This window comes from Delphinus delphis, chromosome 8, assembly GCF_949987515.2.
Source record: "Delphinus delphis chromosome 8, mDelDel1.2, whole genome shotgun sequence".
NCBI lineage: Eukaryota > Metazoa > Chordata > Mammalia > Artiodactyla > Delphinidae > Delphinus > Delphinus delphis.
The window spans coordinates 15027781-15048897 of record NC_082690.1 but is presented as its reverse complement, the minus strand read 5'-3'; the positions used below and the strand labels follow the sequence as shown (position 1 = coordinate 15048897).

Below are 21117 nucleotides of genomic sequence, written 5' to 3'. Positions count from 1 at the left end.
TGGGAGGAGTCTTGTGCGACTGAGCCCTGAACTGTGAGATCGGATGCTACCTCCAGGTAAATACTGTTAGAATTGAGCTGATTGCTCGGTGGTGTGGGAAAAAACTACATCAGCACCGGGACCCGAATCACACCACCTTTTCCAGGAAGTCTTCCCCATGGGCCCTGTCTGACCGATGGTTCCACTCAACACCAAGTGTGGCTCCCAAAAGCCCAGTTTACACCCCATGGGCGTTTGTCCTATTCTGGGGCCGTGGGGGAGGGGTACTGAGCCTTGGGTCGCATCTAGTATACCCCCAAGGGAGTCAGGCTGGTGCCACCCCTTCCCCGGGATTCCTCCTCCTCCTGCTGCTCCCAGGACATGGCCTTGTCCTTGAGGGTATTCAGCACATGCGTTCTGATGGTCTGGTTACCAAACCTTAGTTTTCTTTCTAGGCTCCAGTTCTCCACATGCTGAACGAGTGTGTTGGACTAGAACGATCTCTTTTATTAGAAGAATTAATATAAGATGCTAAATTCCAAGTCGTCCTGGAATACTCTTAACACACCTTTGGTCTGGGGAACTTCTACACATCCTTCAAGGCCCAGGGGAAAATTCACCTCTTCTATAAAGCCTTTCAGACCTTCCCAAACAAAATTAGTCATTCCCGTTCTGTGCTACCACGGCACTTTACACACAGCTCTGCTTCAGTCCATGGCCAGCAGGGCACTGTTTTGGGGTTTGGGATCCTGGAGGCTCTGAATTCTTTGAGACCAGGGACTCTGGGTGGGACTGTCACAGGGTCGCACAGTGCCTGGCCCAGGGTGGCCAAATGAAGGAATGCATGAGTGGATAAATGAATCCCTCAATTCATCAAGTTCATTCCCTTAACCATCTGCAGAGGGTAAGGTAAGGAGGATGGGAGAGAGGACTCCTTGGTATCCAGAGAGGAGCTTTGGCTGCCCAGCTATCTCAGTTCTGGGCCCACAGTCGAGGTAAGGCAATGGTGGGCACACCCCAGGGGGACCTTGGCCTCTCAGGTGGATCCTGTCTCCAAGCCATCCAGCGTTTTGTCCTCTGCTCTGCTGAGGGTGTGGGTGGAGCACAGGGGCAAGGGTTGAAGTTTGGGCAGAAGTAGCCTAACTAGCAGAAGGTCCTTCCAAAGCCTAGCTCAACTAGAAAGCTACGTGTGTCCTGGCCTCCTGGTATCTTGGGGGATGGGGCTGTGCCTGGGACTAATTGGCTTGCCCTCCTTCGGCTGCCGGAGAAAGTCTTGCCTAATTTGCCGGAACGTTCTAGTTAAATGCCAATTAGGACATTCTGTCCATTGCTCTCTTCCAATATATTAATAATGTAATTAAGCATTTATTGCCTGTGCAAATTAAAAATTAACTTAAATGGACAGCCTAGAGAACTGAGGAAGTGACCGCTTAAACAACCAATTTGCATCTCACTCGAGTGTCGACATCCAAACACAGTCTAAGGTGCTGGGTTTGACTTTCCAGTGAGGGACCCAGCCAGCTGCCAACAGCTGCTGGCTTCTCGTGCTCCCGCCAGTTCCGCCCGCCCCAGTCCTATGTATGGAGGGCGTGGTCTTGCCCCAGATGGGCGGGAGTGCTTGCTGCCGGGCAGCCACCTAGGCTTCCAGCGTCCCCACCCCCTTTTCTCAGGGGTGTATGGTGTGGATTTCAGTGAAAGGAGATGCTGCTGGGGGTGGCTGGGAGGGGGCAGTCACTGAAGCCCCTGCCACTGCCACCCCTGGATCGATTTGTCCTGCATTCCAGCCCAGAAGATGGGAAGCAGATGGTGCTGGAGCGGGGAGGGGCGAGGTAACCGAGGAACTAGGAGACCTTCCTTCCAATCAGCCCCCTGGGAGGTGGGGCGGGGTCTCTGAGAGCTTGTGGGGGATGCAGTCGGCAGTATCCTCCCAAAAGATGAGAGGATAAAGCTCCCGTCTCTGCCCTGTCCCCAGGGATCTAACACGACAGGTGTGACATTGCTGGTTTTCTTCTCCAAACCGCCACAGGAGGGGACTTGGCAGGAAGGAGCAGGACGGTGGGGGGGCGGGGGGGGGTGAGGAGGGGAATTGGAGGGGCCTGAGTAGGAGCTCTGGGGCAGGAGGGCAGGGGACTCCCTCCGCACCATCGGTCCCCAGCCTCTCAGGCCGCATGTTGAAGGGCTCCCTGCTTGTGTCTGAGCGGCCAACCCCTCCCGATGCAGCTGTCCACGGTGGTGCCACTTGTGTGGAAGGCGGTTCAGTGGCAGCCCGGGAGCTGTGCTGAGGACTCAGGCAGGACCCTCACGTTTGCCCTTGGGGCTCCCGCGAGAGGGCGGGTTGGGGCTCCTTTGGCCTGGGCAGGGGGCTCCTCCGGGGTCCGAGTCAGTGTTCCAGAGCCATGGGAACGGGGCCCGGGGTGGAAGCTGCCTTCCTTGCATTAGGGTGCCGGCTCATCCCCGCGTACCCTGTCCTGCCCCCAGGTCCGTGGGGAAGGGCCCAGCTCCCGAGGGACACGAAGCAACCGGGGTTGTTTTAAAGACTTTATTTATAAAAAAGTACATTTTTCAACCCATCTTTTTTTTTTTTTATACAAGTAAAAGGGGGTGATGCAAACACCCCCTGGGTTAGAACCAGGAGAATCTGCTGGGCCGTCCCTGGGACCAAAGACGAAAACAGTGACTAAGAAATTGAAGCAAAGGTAGTGCATCACACTCCGGGGGGAGGGGAGGGGGCAGCTTCTCCTGGATTTTGTTTCCATTTATACAAAAAAAGAAAACCATTTTTTTGTTTGTTTGTTTGTTTCCGGCCAAGAATCCCATTCCTCACAGCAGGAGTCAGAAAAGCAGCAGCACGGGTGGGGCAGAGGCTCCTCTGGCCGTACAATCGGGCTGCAGCAGCGAGGTCCCAGAAGCCCTCACCGCCTGGGCCACGGCACAGGGGCCTGGGCACGTCTCCCCGTGGGCCTGGGGCCTGGTGGGGCCCACCTGAGGGTTCCTGGTGGCAGTCAGGCCTAGAAGGTCTCCGTCTGGCCCCTGGGAGGCCTGGCAGCCCTCCCCTCCTCTCACGTGAGCTGCCCACACCACCTGACACAATCCCCAATTCCTCTGCTTGGAGGACGGCAGAAAAATTATTGCACCAGTGACTCGGGCACGCGGGAGGGGGTTGGCATGGGGGCACGTGCCTGGGAAACAGGGCCCCCGTGAGTCTCTCTTATGGCCCGAGCGCTGGGAAATCAGTTTTTCCTGAAGGGCTTTCAGCAGGACCAGCCCAGCCCCCTGGCAGGTCTGTGGGGCTGGGGCACCTGTGCTTGGGTCTGTCGGGGGGTGTGCGCCCTCGTGCACGCACGGGCCAGGCCTGACGCAGCTGCACGTGCGCGCCTGTGTTCCCTGATTCCACGCTGCTGCTCTTCAGATGCTTCTGATCAAAGGGGACTCAGAGGGTTGTTACACATTAGAACAATATCAAAATCTTAAGGAAAGAGGGGTATTGGGGAGTGGGGGGCGGGCAAGGACGGGGAGGGCAACAAGAGGCAGGATGACAAGTGGGGAGGCCTTGGCACGATGCAGACCAAGTTTATTTCATTTCCAGCAAAGGCAGAAGCTCAGCTCACGTTGGGGGCACGGAGAAGCAAGACGTCCTCGTCTCTCTGCTGGGCCAGACCTTCCCTGTGCCAGCGGCTGTGGCTATGGGCCCAGCAGTAGTACCCACCGCCCCACAAACTTGGGGCACAGAAAACCCTGTCACCCCAGGCCCAAGTGCTGACCCTGGCCTCGTGCCGACTCTTGACCCCGGGTAGCAGCTGCCTTGCTGGGCGCGCTGCTGATGGGTCCCTGCCGAGGCAGGAGCCTTCTACGTGGCCCACACATCTGGTGTGGACCCCACAATTTGTGCTTTGCTGGAGGGGAGGGCTTGGAGGTGTCTTAAGGGGGACTCAGTGCTTTGGCTAGGCCCGGGGGCCTCCTAAGTCCATCATATAAGGAGGAAGAGGGGGTGGCAGTGCAGATAAAGGAGACACAGAGGAAGAGTCCTTTCAGTCTTATGATTTCAAGGGGACAGAGAATGCCTCTATCAGGCAGGCCCCTGGGATTTCCTCCTGCCTGGGGGGCAAGGGGACCAAGCAGAGGGGCCAGGGTGGTGTGAGGTGGGATGGGGTAGTGATGTAACATGGAAAAGGTCCTCTGCCCTGGGGTGGGGGGGGGGGACACTACTACTGCTGGGAGATGCAGCCCAGCTCCTCCACCCCCTCTGCCCTGTGGCTAGAAAGACCCCAGAAGTTTCTCCCAACTCCACCCCATCCAGTACTCCCAATGCCAAGAGAGGGGAGTACCGCCCCAGGGCTGGCATGGCTTCAGACTTCTGCTACGTGGCTACTGGGTGGTCTGGGCTGGGGCGAGGGCAGTGGGGGCTGGGGGGAGGAGCGTGACCCAGCTGGCGGGTCCAGGGTTGCCAGGGCAGAGATGGAGCTGGCTGGGGGTCCCATAGCAGCACCAGGGAGGGGAGGAGTAGGGCGGGAGGCTGGCGCCTCCCTTGGGAAGCCTATGGCAGGGTGGGTTGGTGCCCGTGGGGCACAGAGTGGTCTGCCTAACTCCCCCCGACACTTGCCATCCCACAGAGCCCCTGCACCCTGGGCTGAGTTCACTGGAATCCTCATGGGCAGGCGTGAACCTGCCTCTCCCATCCCAGGGTCTTTCCCATCTAGAGTGCCGGGGGGATGGGGTAGGCAAATGGAGGAACTGAGGCACTTGGAGCTGGGGGAGCAAATGAGGGGCTGGGCGGGGCCTTCCTCCATGGTATCCTGGGGAAGACCATCAGTCTCCGGTGATTGACAGGGACCCAGAGCCCCATTCAGGAAGGGAATCTACAACTCAAAGGGAAAGCTTCTCCAGGGTTCCCCACCTCATCCAGATGGAGACCAGCGATGGCTGAAGCGGGACGGGGAGGGTGGCGAGCAGGAGCTTCAACTCAGGATCCCTGGCTCCCCACTCCGCTCGCACCTTCTGGCAGGCCCGGAGCAGCTGCATCGGCCTTTGTGGGCCAGGAGCTACCTGCGCTCCGCAGAGTCTTATCAGCCTGTGTTTGCAGAGCTCCTACTGTGCGGGCTTCCTTCTCCGGTGCCCTCTGCATTGATCCTCCTTCACCTGTAGCTCCTGGAGGTTATTCCCTTCTGGGATCCCAGCTCTGACTCCCCAAGAGAATCAAGAATTGCTAGCACTTGATTGATAGGGAGAAATTCAAGAAACTTCCACGCTATAAGGAGCAGTTCAGAGCCAGCCTGAGATGCTAGGGTGGAGGCACCGAAGGGCCTAGTGCCAGCTCTCACTGGAAGCTTCTGAAGGCTGCCCCCATCCTCAGCTGGAAGGAAGGGGGAGAGGTGGAGCAGAGAGGTGGGCCTTGGGCAGTGTCCAGCCTGGGTAAGGCATGTGGCCCCAGGGGGAGCACAGGGGTAGACATGAGCGGCGCGCGTGTGTGTGTGTGTGTGTGTGTGTGTGTGTAAGTGTGTGTACGTGTTGGTAGAAGTGTATGGGAAGTGTGGGCCAGAGTCTACCTGGAGTCCCATTATGTGGGCAGCAGACTGGGGTAAAGAGGAGGGACACACCAGAGCTGGGCCACCTTAACTCCCTGGAGGCCAATGAGGAAAACAAATGTAAAACTAACCTTGCCAAGTAAACACACTGCCCAAGGCCTCAGGTGGGGACCTCAGCTTGATTCCCTTAACAAACAAAGACAACCCTGGATGCTTCAGAAAAGCCACCCCCCTCCCCTCCCCCTTGGGCACAACGGCTGCCTCGACCGGGGTCCGAACTCCAGCTCACGGTGGGATGGGGGAGGGGGTGCCGGGTTCCCTCTCCCAGGGAAAAAGGAGCAGCATCTGGGGTCGGCGGCAGGGGGCTTCTCCTCTTGGAGCCCCTTCAGCCCTCCACTCGCAGAGAGAGGACACAGACAAATTCCAGTGTTGGGGGCAGGGGAGGGCTGTCTCCCCAAACCCGGGAGGGGACATCTAGGTACACAAGACGGGACTAGGGCTCCCTGCGGAGGGAGGCAGGTGGGGTCAGGGGAGGAAAGGTACCAGCAACACCGAAGCCACAGTGAACACACACCAGGGGGGAGGGTGGGGGGGCAGGGAGGAAATCAAAACAAAGCCAGGTCGTGTGCCCTGGGCTCCCAGGTACCCCGAGCAGCTGGGTGAGTCTCTGCCGAGCTCCTGGGGCAGTGGACGGTGGGGGGCGGGCAGGGGGCGTGCGGGTGTGGGCTTGGGGCAGGGGCTCTGCAGACGGGGCTACACGTACCACTCCTTCTTGGAAATGAAAGACCCGTCGTTCTGAGAAACCATGTTTTCCGCCAAGTCCAGCTGCTCCGGGTCGTACTGGTAGCCCAGAGTCCGGTCCCCGTAGCAGCCGTCCTGACGGGCCTCCGCCTCGTCCACCGTGAAGTAGGGCCGCTTGGCGTCCTCGTCGTATTTGGGGTGAGGGCCGCCCGCCTTGCGCTCGCCCCCTCCGCCTTCCTCCTCCTCCTCTTCCTCCTCGTAGCTGCTGCCGCCCAGGGGCCCGGCTTTCTTCTCGTCATCCGAGTCCTCAGGGTACTGCAGGTTCTGGGCCATGGGCGGGTGGTGCTGGGGGATGCCGGCCTTGCTGTAGCCATTGCCGTACACGTGCTTCTTGGTGCTGTAGTCGCCCTTGAAGGTGTGGCGGCGCCGGCGCAGGGCCACCACGATCCCGCCGACCACAATCAGCACCAGCATGATGCTCCCCACCACGCCCCCAATGATGGCCGTGGGCACCGGCCCGGCGCGACGCCCGTGTTCGGGAGGAGACGGGGTGTAGGGGAACTCTGGGTGAGGAAGAGAGATGGAGGGGGACATTGTCAGTGTCTGCTCCTGGGGAGTCAGCAGGGGTGGCAGGGGAGGGAAAGCCAAGAAGTGGGCCCAAGGCCAGCTCCAGTTCCGAAGGCCCCCCCCAGCACCCCACCCATCCAGGAGCCCAACACGCTGCAGCGTGGGTAGCTGGGGCCAGGGGGAGGCAGAGACAGCCTCGTAGCCCCAGAGCCCCCATGCTGACTTTCTCCTTGGATGTGGAGCCAGCCCACCCACGACCCAGGGTCCAGTAGACGCCAGTCACCGCCATGACACCCCGTGAAGTAAGTATGCTATTAATTTCCCTCCGGCACACGAAGAGGCGGGGCTTAGAGAAGTCAAATAACTTGTCCGAGGCCATCAGCCAATGACGCGTCGTTGATTCTCTTGCACCAAAAGCCTGTGCAAACGTCACTGCGCCCCAGCACCACACCTTGGCTTCTGAGACTCGGAGCCTGGAGCAGACCGGGTGCCCCACGCCTGATTTCATCTGCTCCGAGGTGCTGGCCCCGTAGATGCCCCGTGAGTGCCAGACGCCCGGGCCGTGGTTCTTGGCTGCAGTCTGGCCCTGCAGGGCAGGGTGGGGGCCAGGGTGTAGCCAAGCTGGGCTATGAGCACAAGACGCTCAGCACGGCTGTGCAGAAAGGGCGCATGAGAGTACGTCAGCGGCAAAGATGACAAGTACACACGAGCGAGCACGCGTGCCGGCATACACCCTTGTTGTCACGACCGGCCCACACACGTGCTGATGTGATGAACGTGTGTGTACAAATATGTACACACTGAGGACAGAGCAGAAACAAAAAGGCAGAAAAGGTGAAAAGAGAAAGGAAGTGGGTGGGCAGGGAGAGAAGGCTGGGCCGGTGTCTGTCTGCCAGTGGGGTCGGGCCAGAGGCCGAAGGGGTCCCCAGGTGAGGCTGAGGGAGGCGGTTCCCAGCACCACCACAGGGTGGCACCGGAGACCACGGCTGGCCTTGGACAGGAGGAGCCGGTGGGCAGGTCCAGGGCAGGCCTGGAGGGCTGACCTCGGCTGCTCTCAGCCCTCCTCTCTTCAGGCCAAGGGAGGCGGTCAATCTGGGCATATGTTCTGGCCTTTGGGAATCTGTTTCTGCCAGCTCACCCCCCGATTCAGCATCACTCACTCCGTGGGAATCCTGTTCCTCCTATGAGACCAGTCCCTCCTCCCAGAGGTGGAGCCGGTCTGGTGTGTGAGCCTGTGGGGTGCTGTCTGCAGCGGGAGCAGGGCAAGGATTCTAGAAGAGAAGAGGAAGGGCATTCCACGAGTTCGGGCTGGAAGGGCTAATTAAACACGGGGGCCGAAGAAGGGAGGCGACTTGCCTGCGTCACACGGCTGAGCTGGGACCACCCAGAGGCTCCTGCTCGGGCCTCTCCACGGGCGGGAGTTGGCAGAGAGAAGCACGACCACTGAGGACTCAGCTTCCCACTGTCACCACTGTGTCCTCAGTGCAGGTCACCGAGTGGCCGCCCAATAAATATTTAGTGAATATTTGTCCTCACCGCCCACTTCCAGAACAGTCTCCCTGAACCTCAAGCGTCTTCTCCTGGTTCACCAGGTCCCATCTGTTTACCGCCCTGAAAAGGGCTGCACACTTGCTTCCCGCGAGGTGGGAGATGTTGCCACAAGAAATGCCCAAGAGGCAGCTGGCGGGAACGTAGCCACCTCTGTACGTTCAACCTGCCGGCTCCCTCTTCAGTTCTTACCCCGTACCTGTGTGCTCTCTCCTCTCGCCACCTGCCTCATCATCGCTCCATCCACCCACCCACCCATCCACTCAGCAAACATGTACCGAGCATCTATTTCGCTAGTCACAGGATACAAGGAACTCACAGCCCAGCTGAGGAACCAGATGACACTCTTAGGCAAAGCAGCATGTGGACATCAAGGGCGCTGGCCGATAAGGGCTTCAGGAGTGCAGTGCAGGAAAGTCCTGCGGCCTGGAGTTTGAAAAGGCTTCTTGGAGGAGAGAAGACTTAGGCCAAGCCTTGAAGGATGACTAGGACTTGGAGAGGCCAGCGGAATAAGAAAGGCATCAGGTGGAGGAACCTGCCCTTCCTCTCTGACATGTTTCCTTTGCCTTCCAATACATACAAGGAGTCCTTGACCTTCAGCTTTCTTTTTGGAGCCTTCTGTCTGCAGACTGCACTGCTGGGCCTTCTCTCTGCTCCAGCCGCCTGGCTGGGGGCTCCATCCTTGGACCTTACCCTCTGCTTTCTGTCCTAGGGACAGACCTGGCCTCAGTATCATGAGTTCCCTTGATCCTGCTGGCTCTCCAAACCATCTCGGGTAGCTAGCTCTCCCCCAACTCTGGGGCTTTATCTCCAAAGGCCTCTGGGACAGCAGTTCCCAAGCTGTGGCCATGGAACCTCAAGCCATTGGCTCAGAGGGCTGGCAAAAATACTGGGGTCAAACGCTTCGGGAAATGTCTGTGGAGACAGAGCATCGGAGCCCTTTCATCTTCTCATGCACACTGTGGACTGTAAGAGGAACACAAAGAGTTTCCCAGCCTACTGGAACACAAACCCCAGCCTCCTGACTCAAAGACCATTCACAGGAGAAGTATTTGGGGACACACTTTGAACACTCTTCTATCTAGCACAACCTCACTTGGAATTCTCTCCACCCACTCAAGGCCCATCCTTCCCAACATGGTTCACCGTCTTCCCTCCAAACCCACTCCATTCAGCACCACAGCTCCACCATCATTTGTCTGCTCTTCCAGTTTAGAATCTTATTGACCTTTGACTCTTCCTTCTCCATCTCCTGGGTCAAAATCTGCCCCCGAATCTTGTTGGCTCTTCCTGTTCAATCGCTTCTCACTTGACACCAGGTTTTACTTTTACAGCAGATCCGTGAATCTCCCACCTTCATTTGGTCTCTGCCCCGCCTTTAGTCACTCCATCCACAGTCACCAGGTTAATTTTCACTGTGTAGACACTACCATTCCCTTTCTCAAAAGACTAGCAATGACTTCCCCATTGCCTGTTGGACCACGTCAGTCTGGTCTTCAAAGCTTCCATCACGCAACTTGATCTTGGGTCTGGCCAACTCACCGTTCTTGCTGTCCAAGTAGATTCTTTTCCTTTAAATTTATTTATTTATTTTGGGCTGTGTTGGGTCTCCGTTTCTGTGCGAGGGCTTCCTCTCACTATCGCGGCCTCTCTTGTCGCGGAGCACAGGCTCCAGATGCGCAGGCTCAGTAGTTGTGGCTCACGGGCCTAGTTACTCCGCGGCATGTGGGATCTTCCCAGACCAGGGCTCGAACCCGTGTCCCCTGCATTGGCAGGCGGATTCTCAACCACTGCGCCACCAGGGAAGCCCCCAAGTAGATTCTTTACTGCAGACCTTTGCTCATGCTGTTTCCCCTGCCAGGAATGCCCTTCCTCATCTCCTTCTGCCTATTTCAGTGCTTCGGTTCCCTTCTCTGTGCAGCCTTCTCTTCTCCAGCTCACACTTCTCTTTCTCTTTAGAATGTTTACATACCAGTGGTCTGCAGCTTTCATTCTGGTATAAACAATAGCTTACTCCATTTCGTTAATCATACACTGACATATTACAGTAAGGCCTGACAGAACAACCCACAGTAAATGCAAATTAGGATCTACCATGATTGGCTCTGGTCCTTCTGCCAGTTTTCAAGCGGCTAAAGTTCTTTTCTTCTGCAGGAACAGGGAGAGGGGTTGAGGAAGCGGCAGTGTCATGATAATTTGGGACCGACTCAATTCGGTGTGTTCCCATTGTGTACAATATTAGTTCAACTATATTTACTTTTATGCCTTCAGTAGCAACAGAGACCCAAGGAGAAGTAAATCCCTCCTACATTTCACTTGACTAGACTGAATTTTTTGGGCCCCACTAATCACAGTATGGTAGAGTTTACTGTATTGCCTGTTTCACGAGAGTGGCTGCTGTCCCAACTAGTCTGTAAATTCGAATTCAAAGTAAATCTCGAACCTGACCTCTTCTCACCATCTCCATCACTACTACTCTGATCCCAGCCACTATCATCTCTCACCTGGATGGTTGCAGTAGCTGCCTAACTGGCTTCCCCAATTCCACTCCTTCCCTGTACAGGCTCTTCTCAGCTCGGCAGCCACAAAGATCCTGTGAAACCTGAGCTGAAAATGCTCTGCATGATCTGTGCCTCTACCTTCATCTCGTGCTTTCGTCCCAGCTCGCTCCACTCCCAGCTTCCTCAGGGCCTTTGCACTGGCGGCTCTGCACCCTGGAAAGCTCCTCCCCCCGGTGTCCCATGCTCACTGCCTCAACGCCTTCGGGGCTTGGCTCCAACTTCTCACGGGGGTCACCTTCTCGCCAAGGCCTCCCCTGACTACCTTATCGAAAATCACAGCTCACCAACTCCCGCCCCCAGCACTGTGAACCCCTCACCCTGCTTTTCTTTTTTCCTGATCACCTTCAAAATGACCACATAACTTTTCAAACGTACTTTATCTGCTCTTTGTTGTCCGTCCTCCTTTGCTAAAGCGTAAGCTCCACGGGGACAGGGACTTTGGCTCATTGACGTAGCCCCCGCCCCCTGGACGGCCTGGCACGTGGCCGGAGTTCAAGAACATTTGGTGAATGAATTCTACAAAGGCAAGGCCATGGCTCAGAGGGGAGCCTCTGGGTCTCTTTCCTCTCTAGGGCCTTCTGTTTACCTTTTCCCCACCTGAGTCCTAAGTATGTTTACTCTTCCCTGGAGATTTTTGGGACCAAAGGGAACCCTGGTTATTTTGCCTACTTTAGGGCCAGCCTGCCTAGAGGCAGAAGACCGGTTAAGGTGACCTTCCAGCAACGCAGACTTGTGTGGAGATGCCAAGTGAGGGTGCAGAAGGAGTGCACGTGGGGACCTAACTCATTTGTAAGCAGAGGTGGCTGTCTGGTGTGGAACGGAGCGCCCTCCCCTTCCACCCCTCCAGCTGTCACATTCAGCCAGTAGCTCCCGTCTTTGTGCCAGTCGCAGAGCCTCAAAGCCGCAGCTGGTGGGAGAGAAGAGCTGGGCCGTGGGGTCATCTGCGCTTCCTGGTGGGGGACCAGCCGGCTCCCCTCACTTCCTCTTACGAAGGGGGCAGCCCAGCCCCATTGCTGAAGGCTTGCAGCCTCCCCTCAGGGATGGCAGGCTGGCTGGGACCCTGGGGCAGTGGAGGCTCCGCATTCCTTTGGGGCCGGGGGTCTCCTGACTGAGGTGGGTGGGCTAGTACAGGGGCTTTGGATGGATGGGAGGTGGAGCGAGGGTTAGGGTTTAGTCTGGTTCTAGGATCCAGAGGAGGTTTGAGGTCAAAGAGAATGTTCGGGCTTCTCAAACCAACGCCTGCTGCTTCCGCAGGCAGGCAGGCAGGCAGGCAGTGCTCTGGCACCAGAAGCCTAGGCCGGGAAGCTGTGAGAACTACACCTCCCAGTGTGCAGTGCTGCGGGCCCAGGGAGGGGGGAAGGCCTGAGGTCAAGCTCTGGGAAGCCCTTCTCCTGCTCCTGCAGCTGCAGCAGCCGTGCACTGCGCAGACCAGTGGGCAGGGCCTCATCGCGGTGGAGGGGAACTGAATCCTCCCAGGGGTGTGGACGCAGCTGCCTCCCCACAGGCTCCTCAGTGCTGCCACGGGCGGCCCGGAGGCGGCCACATTTGCTCACAGCACAGCTGCGGGCCCCTTCTGCACACTCAGCACGCAGACATCGCTCGCCTGCTCGCCTGTGCACGTTGACACGCTCAGAGGCACACGCCCACACGCACGCCCGGGCACGCACGCTCGCAGGCTCACACAGCCCTCCCTTCTAGATGGACCTCCAAGCCCCACCAGCCCTTGGTCTGAAGGACTCCCGGCCTAAAGCGCAGACCCTGTTGCCTTCACCCCCGGTGGCTGAGCCGGCTCAGCGCTGGAAATGGAAACTGGGGACACCCTGCATCCCGGTGGCCTTCCTGCCTGGCTCCTGGGAGTGCCCTGGACACTCTTCTCTGGACAAACCCAGTCCCAGGGGCAGATGCTGCCTTCTTTGGCCTCTTTCGTCTGGTCAAGGCCATACCCTCACAGCCCTCCCCGTCCTCAGCGTTGCCCCCAGAGGGAGGACGGAGGGGAGCTCACAGGTTTGTTTTGTGACTAGGGGCCAACCCCATGAAACCGCCCCTGGGAAATGGGCTTCTCTGCGGGCCCGGGCCCCGTGAAGTGTATCCGCAAATTCCGGTGTGTTTGTCTCTTCTGCTGTCAGTTGCACGGCCACAGCCTGGACCTGTCGTTTCCCTCTAGAAGAACACTCCTTGTACATACAGCCCCTTACTGGTCCCCCAGGTGCTATCCACACAGCCTCCCAGGCGCTCAGTCTCGACCACCCTCCTTGCCACGCTGCTGCTTTCGGAGGGCGCCCGTGGCCAACAGAGAGGAAGCTCTGCTCCCTCTGTCCCCGCCCCCTCGGCCCCAGCCACTCTCCTCCCACACACTTCCTCCATCGCTGCGGCTCACCCGCCACTCATCCTTCGAGGAACAACTCAAAGGCCACCTCCTCCGGGATCTGCGATCCCAAGAAGCCTGTGACAAAGTGTGTCTGTGCAGGTGTGCCCTGCGCACACGTGTGTCTGGCACGCACCCTGCTGCACGCCTTCCTCTGCTCTGCTCTTCATTTCCCTCACCAGATGCGCCCAGGGCAAAGCTATTACCTGTACGACGCCCAGAATGAAAAATTAAATTTCCACTTATCCATCTCGTTCATGCATTCCCTCCAGACCAGCGGGGCTTGGAGCACAGGGCACGGCTGTGCCCCCCGGAGACCAGCCGATGTGGGAGGAAGGCTGATGGGGTCGGCGGCTGCCCGTGAGTACGAGAGTGAACAGAGCGAACAGCTCTGAAAAGGTTCAGGCCGGCCGGCTGAGTCTTCCTGAGGGGGCCGAGAGACCTTCCCTCGGGACGGCCAGTGAAACAGCTCCTGGGCCCATCGATGATTCAGGGAGCATCACACTTCCCTGGCTCCTGCCTAACTGGGCTGTCAACGACAGAGTCCCCTTACGCAAGGCCCTTCTCACCACCCATGTGTGTGGCTTTGGTGACCACCCCCATCCCGCTCTGTATCTGGCGAGCACGCGAGGACACGCTGCATGCCTCTTCCAGCTGGAGCCCTGCACGGCCCCGGCCCACCTTCCCCGCAAGGCCACCTAGGCCTGACCACAGATCCCACTGAGGGCACCACTGGAGCAAACATGCCCAAGGAGATGGCTCACCTCCACGCTGGTTTCCCTACCTTCCTTTCGTCTCTTTTCCCAGCCTGGGCCTGGGAAGTTGCTCCCTTTCCTTCCTCCCTGCTCCTGGACCTGCTGTGGCTGCCTGCTGAGCAGTCCTGCGCTCACGGTGGTCCTGCGTTCTCCTGGGCTTTGGGAGAAGGGAGGCCCTGACTTTCCTGTCCCGGCCCTGCCTCTGGGGTAGGGCAGTACCACTTAGCCCCGTAAGCTTCGTGGGCCTCTGGCCGGTCCGCTTATGCTGGGCGGTGGGATCAATGGGAGGTCATTGCTCCAGGGTTTCTTGGCCTCCGCCCCTGATTTCCCAATCAGCAGTTTCCCCAGAGAGCCTGAGTGGTGGAGGGGGATGCGGTGGTGGCGTTGGTGCTCCACTGCTGGGTGAAGGTATTCCCATGCAGGAAGTCCATGCTGTGTGCTAGGCCGTGGTATACGGACTTGGTGTGATCAAAAGAAGCCTGAGATAAGTATGATGATCTCTGTATTACAGACTAGGAAGCTGAGGCTCAGAGGGGTGAAGGCCACACAGCCAGGAAGAGCCAGTGTGTGAACACATTCAGGCCAAGTCTGTGCTGTCCGTCACATGACCCCCATCCCCCCAGGTGGTCACGCTCCCTTATGACACTGTTCACCCTCATGTGCCACATGGCCAGAGCTCAGGCGCCTAGGAGGCTCTTACGGAGCTTTGCTCAGACTTTCTCCAGGGGGCGAGAAGTGTGTGACACTGGCCTTACCATCCTTGCCAACTTACGGGAACGCCCAGACCCTAGAGTGGGGGAGGGGCTGTCTCAGCTTTCCCCAGGCTCCACCTCTGACATTTCTTTTTTTTATGGGGGGGGGCGTTAAGTAGAAAAGAATAGCTCTATCGCTTTGCCAGGCAAAGGGGGACACAGCGGGCTCACGCCTTGAAAACTGTGTGTCCCCTCTGACATTTCTACCACCTTAGCTAGTCCGAGAGCCCAGAGCAGGGAGTTGAAGAAAAGAGCAAGTGACAAGTGACTCCATCTCCTTCCAACCCTGGTGACAGAGGTGACAGAACAGCCCCGAAGACAGGTGGGTGCAGCCCTCGGACAGCTTCGGGCTGTTTTATCAGCAGCTGTGCCTTGAATGTACCCACAGGTGAGGGCTCCCACTTCTGAGAAACAGGCTCAGAGCTAGTGAATCCTCAGGACTTGCCCAAGCTCTGTGCCTGGAGCCAGGAACCGCCGCCCAACATCCAGTATCCCTGAACCTAGCTCACCATCTCTCTGAGGTCACTTCCTGTCCAGCTCAGTAGCAGCATGATGTCACTTCCTGTCCTAGGAGGGTCTTTCTGTCACTTTCTCACCCTGGAACTGGCTCAGATACAGGGTTAAAGACACCCTGGTTGCGAAGTCGTGATGGTACTTTACCCCTCTGTTGGCTTGTTTTGATCTTTCCATTAATAATGATAATGACAGAGACAAGATAATAACACGAGCCATTTATTGACACACTGGTCTGTGCTAGGTGCTTGGCCTACGTTATATAAATTCTGACGACAAGCCTTCAAGGCATGTCATACTGTGCCCGTTTTACAGATGACGGCTTGTCCAGCTGTCTGACACGGAAGCCCATGCTCCTTTCACGTTCCATGTGATGTCTCCCCCAGAACATCCCAGCCCCTGTGTTCCCTTTGCTCTAAGAGGTCAGGAGGCTGTCTCCCTCCCATCTGCCCTGAGAGAGAAAAATGCAGGGAAAATAGCAATTCAGTTGCAGGGCACACACACCACCATGGCTTTGGGCTCTAGCCTGGCTTTCCCTCTGTATCTTTGCTTGAGGTAAGCCTCGCCCTCCAGCCCACGCAGGTTTCCTGAACTGCAGGAGCAAAGCTCGGAGGAGATGAGCTCCTCCCACAAGCCCACCCCACCAAGGCAGCATCACAGGTGTGCAGACCCATGGGCAGGCTCTAACCACGCCCACCCCCAAAACAGCATTGCTGTAAACAGCACTTCCTTCCTCACTCCTGGAGCCTCCCTCCCGCCCCTCTCTGACTGGCGGGGGCGGGGGGGTCACCCTATCTCACACACAACCTTCAGAGAGGAAAGAGAAAAGCAAAGCAAGACCAGTGGCTAGAGCTCAAGGGAGAACCAGAGAAGCAGGGAGAGGAGACGCAAATTTCCTACAGTGACACAGCCCATAGGTGGTAGATGCTGGCAGTGGAGGAGGCGGCGGGCGCAGAGAGGCGGGGAGTGGCAGGGAAGGGGGCAGCTTCCTACCTGTGATATTGACCTCCACCTGGCCCGAGCGGGTGCCGATGGGGTTGGTGGCCTCACAGACGTAGGTTCCTGCCAGGCTGTAGTTGATAGGTCCCCTGAAGAAGAGAGTTCTGTTCTGGGCCTCCACACCCTTGGGGAGGGAGCCATTCAGCCTGCAGGGATTGGGAGACAAGGCAGAGGGTTATGACTCTCCAGCCCCGAGAAGCTGCCCCTGTGTCACCCACCGGACTTCAACACAATCAGCCCTTTGGCTGAGTTAATAGGCAGCATCTGTCTCGGAAGGGGTAAAAACAATCAAAAACAACAATCATTCAGTGTTTCACATTTGCTCATCGCAGCACTGACAGGCAGACAGGACAGGCAGATACTGGTTCCACTTAACAAAAGAGAAACAAGGTTCAAGGCCAAGGAAACATAGCTAGAAAGTGACAGTTGGAGCTCTAGCCAGAGCTCTGGACTCTTGGCACAGTGCTCTTTCCACCACACTGGTTCCTGGTAGTTGGTCCTTGGTTTCCTGGGTAGCTGGTTAATAGTCTGGGGTCCTAACCCCAAATCTACTAAAGCTGCACCACTTGGGTCACGGCCTAGAATTTTAACAAGTTACTCAGGTAACGAGATGTGACCCACGTTTAGGAATTATGTTCCATCTCACCAGCTCATTTTCTTGCTGGGCATGTCACAGGTCTTTTTCACAGGGGGAGAGTCCTAGAAGGTTCCTGAACACAGGAGACCTTTTCCTTCCTCCCGATCCTTCATGCCACAAAACTATTATTCTGTTGGACCCGGAGCTGAACTTGGCAAGCAGGGCCCTGCCCACTCGCACCTCCGGAACTACTTCTGGTTCCAGGAAGTGGATGGTAGCAAACAGTTAAGGTATGTCAGTGCCTTCTACTCCCCAGAAAAAGAACGTAGACACGATCTGGGCAGCCGTATTCTGGCCACCCATGTCAACCTGCTTCCTAGCTTCCCCACGCCCCTGTCTTTCTGCTTTCTGTGTGTCCCATCCAGCTCTTCTCTGGGAGGAACCTTGGCTCAGGCCATCAGAGCTGGCTCTGGGGGGAGTGTGACTAGACCCTTTGAGGTCCAGGCCCAAAGACCACGAAGCCAAGAATGGGAGGATGGGCCTTGGGACGAGCACTCTATGAACACAGGCATTCTGGGCTGACTGCTGCCTCTTCCCTGAGAATCTGGGGGTGTTGGAGAGAAGGAAAAGGAACAAAGAAAGATCTGGGATCCTCCAGAAAGCCAGCTTCCCTGGGGACATCTCGATAAAAATAAATAGTGGGGGCTGGGGTGGGAGTGACTCAAACTGAATCACCACAGCATTCTTTATTAGGGAGCAGAAGGAAGGCAGATCACAAGGGAAGCCCCCCTGGCAGAATGGTTTGTCCCACGGACCCTGATGCTGTCCAACAAGGGGGTTTATGTGTGCGTGTGTGTGCGTGTCTCTCATGGCCCCTCTCCCCTTCTCACCGAGCACCTGAGCCTAGACCTTCATTTCCTCTCTGCCCAAGGTTTCTGGAGGTGGGGTGGGTGGGCCTCCCTGTGACCAGCAAGGTTCCTGGCAAAGCGACCAGCCAGCCCCGCAGCACTTACGTGGTCCAGTGGTACTCGGTGGCTGGGGGGTTGGCATCAGCTTTGCACTTGAGCTTCACATCCATCCGCTGCAGGTACCAGTTCCCATCAAACCCCTCGATGGTCACCTCGGGCTCGTCTGTGGGACAAGAGGTGATGTTTGAAAAGGGTGAGGTCAGGAGAGCAGAACTTGGGTGAGGGAGGCTCTGATGGGGAGGGGATGGAAGGGGAAGTGACATGGAAACAGCAGGAGGAGGGGGTAGAATGACAGGGAGGGTGGAGGTCACGGACCCTCGGAGCAGAAACAGCAGGGGAATGAGGAAGGGGGAAAGAGAGGGTGGGCAAAGGGGGAAGAGGAGGGGAGGACGAAGAACCCCCAGAAAGAGAGAGGGAGGAGGAAGGAAAAGAGGAAGGATAAGGGGGTGAGGGAAGGAGGGGTGGGGAGAGTGATGAGAGGTGAGAAGCGAAGGAGGGAGGGCTGGCGAGGGTGGGGGTGGTGGGAGGGGACCACGGCGCCTGCCCCACCCCGGGAGACCCAGCCCTCCGACACTCTGCCCCGCTCACACTGCACGCTGAGGGTGAGGCTTTCCCGGAAGCGGTCCATGTGGTAGTTGACGATGCAGGCCAGGGACTGCTGGTGGGCCTCCCGGCTGGGCACCAGGCGGTAGCGGCTGATGACGGTCACCGTGCCATTGGGGTTCCGGATCTCCTGGTACTCCGCCTCACCCTTCAGCCGCGTTTCCCAGGACACCACACTGGGAGGCTTCCCATTGGCCGAGGTGCAGGTGGCCACCAGGACCTTGTCATCCTGCCCCTTCCTGGCTCGAAGCACTGCCTGGGCGCCCTCTATCCAGTTGGTGGGTTTGGCTGCGGGGAACCAGAGACAGCCATGAGTCTGGCTCTGTTGCCTTATCAAGGACACACAGGCCAGGAGGGCAGGTACCTGCCAGGCCTTGCTTCAGGTCACCCTGGCCGTCCATGCCTCTCAGCTACGCTTCACCGAAGCCCCTCCCAGCACTTCTCACAGGGACCTCTTCGGGTCTAACCCGCAGCCTTCCTGCTCTAGTCTTTGTATCCCCTTTTGTCACGCGGAAGTCTTCTTGGAGTCCTGCTGTGCTCAGGAGGCACTCTCCCTTACCACGGCGTCTGCCTGCTTCCTGGCCACCTGGAAAGTGCCCCACGGTGGGGCTCCAACCTGAATACTGATCCTCAGCTCTGTCCACAGCGAAGGCCCAGCCCCCATCCCCAGTGAACTGAGACAGCCTGGTTAGAAGAGGCCAGAAGTGCTAAGCCCAGAGCACATGCCGACCCAAGGAGCACATCTGGGGCCACTGAAGATGGCCAAGCCCCCAGGCCACAGGCCCCACCCAAGCAGGGAGGAGTGGTCCGGTCAGCTTACCCATCACAGTGAGGTTGAGCTGGCTCTCTCGATTGCCGGCAGGGAAGGTGGCAAACTCGCAGATGTAGACGCCCTCGTCCTCCAGCTCCAGGCGGGAAAGGCGAATGGTACCGTCTGTGAAGGAGGGCCGTAGGAACTCCACGCGCTCGCGGTAGGGGGCCAGCACCGAGACGCCCATGGCCGGGTTGTAGATGGCCACGTTCTGCTTGGAGCCATTGGTGGCCTTCTGCCACGTGACCTGGGTGATCTTCACGCCGGGCAGCGGGTTGGCGAAGCTGCAGTGCAGCACCACGTCCGTGCCGATGAAACCGTACATGGAGTCGTTCACCTGGACCACCTGGGTGTGGGCGCCTGGTCGAGGGAGATGGCAGAGGGGGGTCAGGGACAGCCACAGCCCCCGCCCCAACTCCCCGTGCGCTGGTCTTCTATTTTCCAGTAGTCATTATTTAAAAAATTCTGACTCTAAAATAATAATTGCTTGTTATAGAAACACTGTTGTGGGCAATACTAAAATATACTGAGAAGAAAATGGCAACAACCCGTGATCCCACCACTCAGACATATCACTGATCATCTGATAGGAAGTGTTCTCTTTTACATTCTTCTCTATATATCCAGGTAACCATCTGGTTTTTTTACACAAAATCAGAAGCGTACCGTAATCTGTTCCATAAACTGTCTTTTCACTTAGTGATATATCATCAGTGTCACTCCATGGCAGTAAATACCGTCCACACCCTGATTTTTGAGGAGGGTTGAATGTGCTGTTTTTTGAGCAGAGGCTCAGCAGAGGAGCCACCAGCTGCTTCACCTTCCTGGGCCTCGGTTCCCTCGTCTGATAAATGGGGCGGGTAATGCAGTCCTCTCTAGCTCACAGGTTGCTAGGAGAACCAAATGGTACGACGGATGAGAAAGTGTCAGGAGGCAGGAAGCGCTGGGGGAGCACCGGGGCCCACAGTGGCCATCATTATGGCCACCTCCACTCAGGAAGGGCTGAGGGCCCGGGCCCTGGGGTGCACTGGCTTGGCCCCTCTTACCCAGCAAGGCGGCTGCACGAGGCTCAGCCTCTCTGCTCTAACTCGCCTTCACAATCAAGCCTGGATGTCTTAACTTGGCATCTGACGTCCTCATCACCTGGGTCCTGCCTTTCTGTCCACGTCTCTCCAAACATGAGGCCTTCCAACCAGGTCAGACTGGACCCCTGCTCAGAACGTGCCATATTTCTGTGTTTCCTTCTCCCTCTTCCCATTTAGGTATCAATTTCTGAGTCTATTATCAGCACTGGAGTTACGTCAATGAGCGATTCAGTCCCAGCCTCCAAGGAGCACAGAGCCCTAGATGCTACATGTCTAGGCCTGTTCCTCTCGTTCCCTGGAAGGCCCTGCCCCTTTCCCACCTATGGATATCCCACTCAGGCCGCCTCCTTTGGGAAGCTTCCCTGATCCTCCCAACCCTATTACAGCTCTTTTCTGCCTGGGAATGTGGTTGTTCACACCTCTGGCTTCTCCTCTGCCAGACGGTGAGCTCCTCCAGAGCAGCGTCTGTGTCTTTTCCATCCCTGGAGCCCCAGCGCCTAGCCCATTATCTAGCACACAGTAGGTGCTCAGTAAATATTTGTGGCCAGACAAATGGCACCGGAAGCCGTGAGAGGAGAGGTTTGCAAGAGGGAGGGAGTGATCAGTGACATCGAATGAATGAATAAATCCCCTCTAGTCTCCCTCCCTACCAAGTGGCTTCTGTTTGAGCTTTTCCTTAACTCTGAACTTGGCTCAGTCATTCACTCCAGTGGGCTCGCTCCTGAGCTCTGTCATCAGCCGTCCTTCCATTCTTATTTCACTCAGTTACTT

General features: G+C 57.4%; 1 protein-coding gene across 4 annotated transcripts in view; it reads right to left on the bottom strand.

Annotated features, from left to right (window-relative positions):
* Positions 1 to 2504: 2504 nt before the first annotated feature.
* The window catches only part of NECTIN1 (nectin cell adhesion molecule 1), a 68492-nt gene continuing 49879 nt past the window's right edge, over positions 2505 to 21117 (bottom strand). For 2 of the 4 annotated variants that reach the window (XM_069540907.1, XM_060017791.1), the window contains 5 exons: positions 19271 to 19621; positions 18436 to 18738; positions 17893 to 18010; positions 16297 to 16448; positions 2505 to 6805 (listed from right to left, as the gene is read on the bottom strand). In XM_069540907.1, the coding sequence (XP_069397008.1) occupies positions 6255 to 6805; positions 16297 to 16448; positions 17893 to 18010; positions 18436 to 18738; positions 19271 to 19586 (1440 nt within the window). In that variant the 5' untranslated portion in view covers positions 19587 to 19621 and the 3' untranslated portion in view covers positions 2505 to 6254. Of the gene's footprint in view, positions 6806 to 15184; positions 15755 to 16296; positions 16449 to 17892; positions 18011 to 18435; positions 18739 to 19270; positions 19622 to 19927; positions 19998 to 21117 lie in introns of those variants that run through there. The other 2 variants (XM_069540906.1, XM_069540908.1) reach the window with 2 other exon arrangements.